Source organism: Channa argus, chromosome 9 (assembly GCF_033026475.1).
Source record: "Channa argus isolate prfri chromosome 9, Channa argus male v1.0, whole genome shotgun sequence".
NCBI lineage: Eukaryota > Metazoa > Chordata > Actinopteri > Anabantiformes > Channidae > Channa > Channa argus.
The window spans coordinates 16,546,818-16,557,500 of record NC_090205.1 but is presented as its reverse complement, the minus strand read 5'-3'; the positions used below and the strand labels follow the sequence as shown (position 1 = coordinate 16,557,500).

General features: G+C 38.8%; 1 protein-coding gene across 5 annotated transcripts in view; it reads left to right on the top strand.

Annotated features, from left to right (window-relative positions):
• galnt13 (polypeptide N-acetylgalactosaminyltransferase 13) overlaps positions 1-10,683 on the top strand; it is a 33,198-nt gene that overhangs the window by 11,182 nt on the left and 11,333 nt on the right. For 3 of the 5 annotated variants that reach the window (XM_067516221.1, XM_067516224.1, XM_067516219.1), the window contains exons 3-9: positions 1,271-1,439; positions 2,977-3,143; positions 3,404-3,611; positions 4,633-4,803; positions 5,440-5,557; positions 6,459-6,639; positions 8,898-9,037. In XM_067516221.1, the coding sequence (XP_067372322.1) occupies positions 1,271-1,439; positions 2,977-3,143; positions 3,404-3,611; positions 4,633-4,803; positions 5,440-5,557; positions 6,459-6,639; positions 8,898-9,037 (1,154 nt within the window). The remainder of the gene's footprint in view (positions 1-1,270; positions 1,440-2,976; positions 3,144-3,403; positions 3,612-4,632; positions 4,804-5,439; positions 5,558-6,458; positions 6,640-8,897; positions 9,038-10,683) is intronic. The other 2 variants (XM_067516222.1, XM_067516220.1) reach the window with 1 other exon arrangement.

Sequence of the window (10,683 nt, the reverse complement as noted above, 5' to 3'; positions counted from 1 at the left end):
AAAAGGTTTTTAATCGACTAGTTCATATGCCTGATATTTTTTATGATTTGTTAAGATCTTGATGGCTGGTCACAATCATTCGCTGAATGCATGTGTCTTGTCTTGTGTTTATACAAAATGATGGGTTGAGGAGGATGAACATGTTTTTAATGGATATTTTGATCAATTATTTAGCTCATCTGTTGTGCCAGTAGCACAAAAAAGACCAGGATCAGCTGAGGTTAACAGTATAGCCAATACCTGCTAATGTCTGGGAGGTTCCGTAGGGAATCCTCTTAACCTGGGGCCGTGCGGTTAATGTGAACTGTGTCCCCTTTTCATGGAAATAACTGTAACACAATAACACAATCATAAATCATAAGAGGTTGTTTATCTTTGGTGAAGGGAACAGGCTTTGTACAACAGCCCCAATATCAGCAGCAATGCTGATGCTTTAAAAAGCATTCAACTGTAGGAAAATATAGTGAAATAGTCTTAGCAAAATACTGTGGAAAATGCATTTATAGTGTATATTCTCCTAAAGCTCCTATTTTTACCCAAACAGATTAAATTTAAATGAGTCACATCCATCGTTCTTAATACCAAGTCAGCTAACCAAGGAAGAGCTTACTGTAAGCAGTGCACCTGCACTGTTTCTCTTCCTCTGCTGATATTAGGTAACATCATTTTTCCACAGCCATCAAAAAGGCATGTGTGAATGCTGTCACATTTTCTTTGTGTTCTGTTCGTGTTATTAAAGGGAAAATAACACATACATACTACATCCTCTGCACAAGCCTCCAGTACATTGCTCCTGAAAGACATAACACTAGATTGGGAAATGGAACTGAATAAGTAAATAAATATGTTTTGTGCTGTGCAGTTTAAGGTTATAGAAAATGACACTTGCATCTAGAGCCTAAATCTAGCAAGTGTTAATCCTCCCAGCCCGTATAGTGACAGAAAATAAACCCTGTGTCTGTGACGTCAACTACAAAATTTGTACATCTCATGAAGATCCAAATCATTCAGTATATGTGATCATTCAAAGTGTGTGTAGTTCGCTACTTTTTTCGGCAATAATTGAGAATTTCAGAATATGTTGATATAATTTATCAAACAAATAGATGTGTAACATTAACATAGGCACAACACTCTCTCCAATCTCCTGTCGTTTCCACATGAAGTGGTTTCTTTTACTATGCAGGTTGTTGTTAAGTGAGACATTAAAGAAACACTAGGTTTATTTTTGAATCAGATATTCTTCTGTTTTGCACCCGATATTTTGCAGCAGTGATTTCCCGGAGCCATGAGGGTCCGGGTGAGATGGGTAAGGCAGTGAACATCCCCAAAGACGACCAGGAGAAAATGAAGGAGCTTTTTAAGATTAACCAGTTCAATCTGATGGCCAGTGACATGATTGCCCTCAACAGGAGTCTACCAGACGTGAGATTGGATGGGTGCGTAGGTTTGGATGGCTTTCAGATGCCAATGTGAATCGCACTACTGACCCTTCAACTCCTACACACACATAAGTTCACTTTCCAACATACAGCAAAACTCTCACCTTCACCTCCCCTTATGCTGCCTGTAAACTTTGGTTCATACAATGCAGGGAAGAACGATTTCTTCCAGGAAAAAAATCATACTTTTCTGCTTTTTGCTAGTTTATATTTTTTATTTTCCACTTCTTAATGTGTGCTGACTTGTATGTCAGACTCAATAGAAATTGCTCCAGTATTCAGACAAATGTGTTACATGGCTCAGCAAAGCTGCAGGATTCTTGTCAAGTCCCAACAGGGATGCAGACAGTGGTACAACATGCTGTTTCTGCAGATGAAACTAAAGTAAGCAGTTATTCTGACAATTAAAATGAAATATAAACTTTTTGTTGGGTCCATTAGATGTTATTGGCATTAACTGCAATGTGAAAATACATCTCTGATTCAGTTCAGAATCCATCAGATTCTGTGTGTACAATAGGCCCGACATGTGAATGGGAGCAGGGCTTTGTTGTTGTCATTCAAGATCCACTTAAGCAATAATGAAAATCCAAGAAGCAATTTGTGTGAAACATGACCATATTTGTTTTAGGCTGTTGGCATGCACAGGCATTTGCTTCTCTTGGCAACATTATTGAAATTGCTCAAGCTTATATATTTCAACATAACAAAAGTTATCACTAGCACTTTTATAAAATAGAACACAAAGGCTCTGTCAGTGGCATGAGAAGTAATCCACAAGATCAGCGGCACCAACAGTGGCTCTTTTTCTTAGTGTATATAAGCAGCTTTATTACAAAACACAGCTTAGAATTGTAATATTTAACTAGCTGTGTAGTCAGAATTATCCAGAACCATGTAGAATTCCCTGTTCGTCTGGTCGTCAATACCATGTCGTCTCGAAGGCAACCTCGTGGCCTAGTTGTGTCAGTGTGCGCTGTCACTTTGAATAGACAGCTGGACTGAACTTGCAATGCTGCCTGCTCCAGTGGCTTCTTTCACCCTCCGTCACCTCCCACTAGCCCTCCTCCTGCCATATAGACTGGTCTGGCTGTCCACCTCCCCCTCTTCTGTAATGCAGCTCATTCTTTATTCATTATCATCACTTGAGCTCCGTCCTGAGTTTCCCACATTCTTACTCTTCACATCCCATCAACCCAAGGGCATGGTGACACAGCTGTCAACATACTTTTTCTACTTTGTTTAGAGATATTTGTCAGTAAATCGCACATAACATTGTTTTTGCACGAACATCAGCTCCGATACCAGCAAGACACACTCGAGTGTGTGTTCTTACTTTTTATACACCACCATGAGATGCAGGCATAGAGAACCACAATGACTGCAACACAAATACTATGGTTTCATACCAACAAACTTAGAGTAGGTAATAGTCAGTCAAACAAACGGTTATAGTCAGATATTGATATATGCCTGGAGCTCAGTGGCATTCCATAATCTAGAATATTCCCCTTTACTCTTCTTCCTCTAACAGATGTAAGACTAAGGTATACCCAGATGACCTGCCCAACACCAGCATTGTCATTGTGTTCCACAACGAGGCATGGAGCACCCTGCTGAGGACGGTTCACAGTGCCATTGACCGCTCTCCCAGGCACCTGCTTGTGGAGATTGTGCTAGTTGATGATGCCAGTGAGCGAGGTTGGTAGTCTAGAGTGTGGCCAAAAAGGAGTTCAGAAAACTGTGACTACCCAGAGCCCAAGATGACATATTGGACATATTTAGAAACTTATAAAAATAGCAGGTGAATAGAAGCTAAAACCTATAAAAAAATCACCAAAACAGTTAGTTGGCTTTGTTTATTAATGGATAAATGGACTAATTGCTGTTGGTATTGTTTTGCTTATTGAGGTTCTTCTGCAAGTGCACTCTGGCTTTGAAGGTGTGTTGTTTTGTATTAGACTTTCTCAAGAAGAAGCTGGAGAACTATGTGCGGACTCTGGAGGTGCCAGTCAGGATCCTGAGGATGGAGCAGCGTTCAGGTTTAATCAGAGCCAGGCTGAGGGGAGCAGCTGCTACCAAAGGTCAGGTCATCACCTTCCTAGATGCTCACTGTGAGTGTACAGTTGGATGGCTGGAGCCCCTGCTGGCACGCATCAAAGAGGACAGGTAGGAGCTTAAATTGGCTGCAGTGATTGTTACATTGCTAACATTTAGTAGGGCAGATATGATATTTTGAATTTTCTACTTCTTACAAGTATTGCACTGCACTGCGCAGACACTTTTGCCAATCCATCCCTGTAACAGACTTTTTCAATGCTTCTGTTATCACATTTCACTTAAGTTGCACCAATGGACACTTGAGCCAAAGCTGTATCTGAATTTAGATGTAAAAGCAAACTATGAGTAATGAATACACTGTTTGAACCTGACACTGCTGATAGGAGAAGACCATTTTGCATCATCTGCAACTGTCTCAGAGGGAAGCCCATCTCCAATTACTGGAATTCTGTCTTTGTATCAACTCTGCTACAACTGCTGGATTAAAAAACACAAAGATACAACAGACACATGTTTGGGCACAAATCGATTTGCCCTGACACAGACGTAGATTTATTTTGTTAGTCAGCACATATTTCCTTTGTCTGAGTGTTTAGACAGTACACATAATTATTAAGCCAAATGTCTTTATTTATGCCACAAGGTGTCCTTTATTTCAGGTATTTTAAAAGCGAGATTGTAGTGTGTGTGTGTGTGTGTGTGCCAGAGGGAGAGAGAGAGAGACATGAATACATAGATGATCTGATAATAGATGGATCACGGGAGAATCATTATCTGAGGTTAGATACAGAATTTTTTTCTTAGGAAGAAATGGGTATCGTATGACTCTAATAGGGAGCCCCTACACTTTTAGGGCATGCTGCTGCGTGTGTAGTGAGGTCTCTAAGAATGGTTGTGAATGATTGGACGGTCTAGAAAGTAAAGAGTGCAATAATTGACTGCAAATATTTATAATAGTTTAAGTTTGTGACATTAACATTTTGTCAACTAGTCTTAAATGTGAAATTCTAATATACCAACACTTCCACATTGTTTCCACATTAATTATTTCCTTTGTCATAATGATAATATTCAGTATGTGTACATGAATAACCCACTGATGTAGAATTAACACTTTAATGTTTTTCAGGACAGCAGTGGTATGCCCAATCATTGATGTCATCAGCGACGAGACATTTGAATACATGGCAGGGTCAGACATGACATATGGTGGATTCAACTGGAAGCTGAATTTCCGCTGGTATCCTGTTCCCCAGCGTGAGATGGATCGACGCAAGGGGGACAGAACACTTCCTGTCAGGTAAGTACTGATGTTTCCTTCTACTGTCAAGGTAATCTACATTATTTAGATTACATTTGATAGTTAAATATATATTCCACTTGTTTTCAATTAAGAATTAAGAGATGCAATCTATTAACATACCTACAAAGAAAAAAGACACTGAGCTGAGAATGGATTTGTTTTGATGGCAGCAGGCTGCAGAGGAAACATGGTTAATTAGAATTCTTCACAAGAGCTCCTAATAAAAAATGCCATTTTTATCTGTAACTAGAAATAGATCCATTTCCTTAATGTGTCCCACTGTTGTAGGCAACTGTCTAAATAGCATTGATATAGTTGTGTGCTCATTTATTTTAAAAATAGAAAAACAGAAACTCTGCTCACAGTTGCTTTTTTTGGCTGCGCAAACTACGTACAGATCAACCCCAGCAACAAAAACGATCCTTAATTTAGAACTGAATTCAACACAGAATGAATTAAAAGATAAAAGCAATTACGCCTCCAAGGCTTTGTTTCAAATTGTGTCAGACAAATTGGTTAACTCTTGTTATATTCTGAATGTTCCTCAGAGTTACACTAAGATACTAATGAATACATGAGCAGACATAAGAATCTTTATGGGTTTTGTCTTTACATATTGTTCACCTCTTGCAGGACTCCCACCATGGCGGGAGGATTATTCTCTATAGATAAAACATACTTTGAAGAACTAGGCAGCTACGATCCTGGGATGGATATATGGGGTGGAGAGAATCTTGAAATGTCTTTCAGAGTGAGTGACCAACAAAGAAAGGGATGATTTACACTGCTTGGTTGGTGTTACTGGGTACATGGCAGGTCCCTTACTGCTATCACTGTCATTTAAGTCCCTAAGAATGTAAGGGATGAGAGAGGGGACAGAAAATCTAAAAAGATATTGAAACACGCTTTATGAACATGCTGGCAGTGACAATGTTAACATATTAATGTTTACTGTGTTTTCTATGTTAGTTTAGCACATAACATAATTGCAAAGCACAGCTAAGGCCACCGAAGATGTCGTTACTTTTAGATGTACTGGCCAGTCTTACAGTTTATCCATTGGGGAACATCAACACGGCAATTCATCCAATATTTATTCAGATATTTCAGTGTGAACCAAAGTGTTGGACCGAATGACTGATCAACATTATACCTCCTGCAATGTTACTAGTACAATAATTTGAAACATCCTGAATAAGATTGATGGTAAAAGAGAATTAAGTTGTAAAAACAAGTAGTCAGAAAAGGTTTGGTGCTTACTTTTTTTACAGTTAACAGATATCCTGCTAAATGTGTTTTTATTTTGAAATAAAAGAGATAAAATCTTAAAATTGTGAATATTAGACTTTAAGATTTTGTTTTAAATTCTAATTATTAGTTTTGCTTTAATGACATTTCAAAACCTCTTTACTTGAAACATCTGAGTTTCAAGTAAAGCAGGGTTCCTTGTTTCCTTTCTCATCTGGGTCTCAAAATTAAGACCGATCTGTCTTTGTTAGTGACACTTTATACATTTCTAGGTCACCTGAGGTTCAAGCAGTGACGAGCATTTAATTAAGGAAACTGACATAAACCCAGTATTACTATGTAATATAATTGTCTGCTTTTGTCCCAGATGCTACAGTATATAAATTGAACTTCTGTGTCAGCAGATCTGGCAATGTGGTGGCTCTTTGGAAATTGTAACATGTTCCCACGTGGGCCATGTTTTTCGGAAGGCCACGCCATACAGCTTTCCTGGAGGAACAGGCCAAGTCATCAACAAGAACAACAGGCGCCTGGCCGAAGTGTGGATGGATGACTTCAAAGAATTCTTCTACATCATATCACCAGGTAAAGGGCAATTAATCCGGCACTCTTCTGCAACTTCCTATGCACTTACATTATTATTTTTTTTTGTCCTTTCGGCTTATCCCGTGAGTTCAGGGTCGCCACAGCGGATCATTGTCCGCATGTTGATTTGGCACAGTTTTTACGCCGGATGCCCTTCCTGATGCAATCCTCCCCAATTTCTATCGGGCTTGGACTGGCACTGCACAGCTGGGGATAGGAATGGGCTGTTAGGGGTTCAGTGTCTTGCCCAGAGACACTTTGACATAGTGTCTCTGGGCAAGAAATTTATATATTAAAAAAATCCATATCTGTACATTCTTGCACTTGCATCTCATAGCACTTTACTTTAATGTTTTCTCGATGACTTAGACTTTTGCTTCCTTTGGATAAAAGCTTCAGCCAAATGATTTAATGTAAATGTAAATGCCACTGTGACATAAGGGATTGAGATGTTGAAGACAATGCTAAAATTACATGAACACTGCTAGTTTTAGAAGTTTCAGTTAAAATATAGTTCAGTCAGGAATTTAATAGATGTTTTATTCATCGTGCACCACTTTTCAAAGGCAGATATTAACAATCCTTATTATAAAACTCCTCTGTGCTACTTATGTGCTCGCTGATACTGCACTTAGCCAATTGATGTAAAAAGGAAAAACTTGTCTGCTCTCCTTTTTTCTTCAGCCTTCTTTCACATTGCTTTTTCTTGGTCGTTTAAAAATGTAGGTTTTTCCCTGTACTCATCTTACATTACAATGTACTTGCATTGCTGCTTTTGTCATCCTCGAAGTGGGATTAATTAATTCCAAGTTTCAGACACATTTTTGGTGTTTTTCTGTATTCAATCATTCTTCTCTCCACATGGAAAAACTAGAATAATTCGACTGTGCAGATTGTGAGATCCCCTCCATCTGTCGATGTAGTAATATGATTACCCTTTAGAAGGCTGCACTGTCCTGGCAATCCATGGTTAAGCGTTTTAGATGCCTGCCAACCTATAAGGGATCATCTAAAAGCTGACTATTTTCCAGCACAAATTGTGACCTTCCTCTACGCTCAGTCAGGCAGGATTCTCTATGGGCAAGTGTGCAGACAGAGCCGGGGGTGTGATGGATGAGTCTTTCTGCGTATTTTGGCCCCACAATGCCTGTCTGTTCCTCCAGGACATTAGGGAGAATGATCTGGGCCATGCTGCTGCCAGAGCTCACTTATTGGCAGAAAGCAACATAGTATGTTGCTCAGGCTGAGTTTGGGAGTGGCGTCTAGTGAACCTTAGAAAAGTATGTCTCCTTTTTCTGTCCTTTTCCGGTGATTTCTAGATCAAATAGGCTATTTATCATCTGTAACATTTATTATCAAGAGAGGAGGAAGTAGATTATCATAGGAGGAGGAGTGGTCTTCAGCTCATTGCTTTTATTTACCAACTTCAAATTTCTGTTTTCCAGATTAAACTGTGACATGCTATTGACATTAGAGAAGGTGATATTTGCCCTGTAAGGCTCATGTTTGATGGATAAATACCCAGCACTGTACTGTCAGTTTTGCATGTTTGCTGTTTTTTGAAAATTGTACTCTATTTTCCCTTATTGCAATCAAGCTCTTTCATGATAAATTACCCCCCTGGATCTGTCTACATGCAAGCTATGAGTCCTCAAGAGGCACTCTAGGGAAAACCATCTGCCTAATGTGTTTGTAAGTGTGCCCAGTCACTGTCTAATCCCACCTCAGTCTTTCATTTCAACAAATCCGATACACCAGGCAGTTTCCATTTTGGTAGAGTAACATGGTTAGCAAAAGTTGTTGCGTGCGTGTGTGTGTGTTTGTGTTTTTTCCCCTTTTTTAGGAAAATATGCAAGGTAATTCTTTCCAAAAGGTTCATCTTGTGTTTAGTTTTACTATTGTAAAATATGCTGCCACAATTTTCAGAAAGATTTCAGCTCATTACTCTGCACAGCCCTTAAGATAGTCTTACTTATCAAAATACAACAAATGAGAAGCTCCAAGCGAAAATCATTGCTCTTCTCTGATTGATCAGAAGGTTGAGCTTGGCACCAAATGCTTTTAGAAGGAAATAACACTGCACCACTTCCAGTGTGAATCTGTATATGCACCTCTCTGTGTTAAGTGTTGGAGCATATTTTTGTTAAAAAATGTTGCACACTGTATCTTTAATAAAACACTCTGACTGGTAATGATTGGCAATGCAGTACATGCAGTTACAATATGTCTAATGCTCTATCTCCACATTTTGTCTGTAGGAGTGATGCGAGTGGACTACGGAGATGTTTCTTCCCGTAAAGCCCTCCGCGAGGCCTTAAAGTGCAAACCTTTTTCCTGGTATCTAGAGAATATCTACCCAGACTCCCAGATCCCAAGAAGATACTACTCACTTGGTGAAGTATGAGCTTTCACGTAATCTATCTCCTCTAATACTGCAGTTAGACTGGCTCCTTCTGCATTCAGTCAGATACTGTATGGCCTTGTAGGTTCTATGCTGTGTTTTAAGAAAGCTAGTATTGCTGAGAGACAAATCTGAAAATCTCAAGAGGCCAGAAAGTGAAGGAAAAGATAAAATCATCCATTAGCTTTCCCCATTGAATATGAATGATTAAAAAAGAAGGGATGTTTGTGCAGAAGGCACTTATCCAAATCTTATGTTTTACTCAGTTATACTATGCATAGTGGGGATTATACACAGATTTAAGTTTTGTATTATCATTGAGCTAAACAGAATTTTATAACACAAATATGCCAAAATATGAATTCTCTGGATGGGTTTGAAACCCTACAATCTATATGTTTTCTTTGTAGAAGATATGCTTTCCCTGTGCTATAAAAATATAAAAAAGGGAATTTTTAATGAGATGGAAGTGCAAAGGAAATTTGGGTAACGTAGTAATTTTCTTCTAAAGCCTGAAAATGCATATTTAATTGTTTTTAGGATCAGAGAAATGAAAGTTATTTTTTATTAGCTAGTTTCTTTTTAGTGACCTGAATTTGCCCCTTGACTTCATTGGCTCAGTGTTGACAGCAGTGCAGAATTAGGAAAAGTCACCGTTGACATCCAGTGTGATGTCTAGATGATAGACGGAGGTAATTTAAAAGTAATGTAAGAGCTTCTAATCCAGCTGAGGGTGACAGGATTTCTTCATCTGTACTGCAGTACAAGCTTTTATTTTAGTCACTCACCTCAATTTAAATGTTCTTCTAACACTTCTAACTTCTTCTGACGGATTCTCATTTCCCACAACACACAGTCAGCCTTTCTTTAACAGCTGGAACCATTAGCTTTTATATCACTTAATTATGAGAGGCATTCTGCTTCTGCATGATGGGCATTATGAGTAAAGCAGCATATAGAGCCAGCTCAGCCTTAGCTCTGTTAATGTGTAAGTTCATTAGAAGGCTGAGTTGACAAAAAACTCTGTGAAAGTTAAAGGTATAGGCTTAGCATAAGCCTATACATGCATTTCCATGGCAACCTTACTGGTGGCACATTATCAAAAACGAACAAAATATAACCACAAAACACAACTTAATGCTTGGTCAGAAAGTTAGTTGTGACCGAATGAGATTAAGCTCACAGCTGGCATAACTAGTGCTGATTCCTGCTACAGAGCTAATCACAGTCACAGCAGCTGCCGACTCCACTACTCTCTCACCACCATCTTAAGCTGCTGATGCAGCTCATGCCTGCAGCAAGCATATGCTTACAGCAAGCTAGCTGAATGTGTGTAGCAGAGGAATTTTTACTAACCTGTTGAGCAGACACAGAGCACTTCCCTCAGTCTGTGCCCTGAAAACAACTGCCAGAAGCCACTTTCTGCTATCACTGAATATGAATCAGTGTGTTATGAAGTGAATTCATAAATTGAAAGGTAGAATAACATAAAGTGGTGATAGAAATCTGTTATGTTCTAATATACAAGAATCGAGTATATATTATATTTTGCTTAATGTTTTAATATGCTTTTTTTTATTTATTTTTTTTCAAATGTAATTTTATCTGACTGTTCAAACTTCAACAGATTCTTAGTTTAGCAT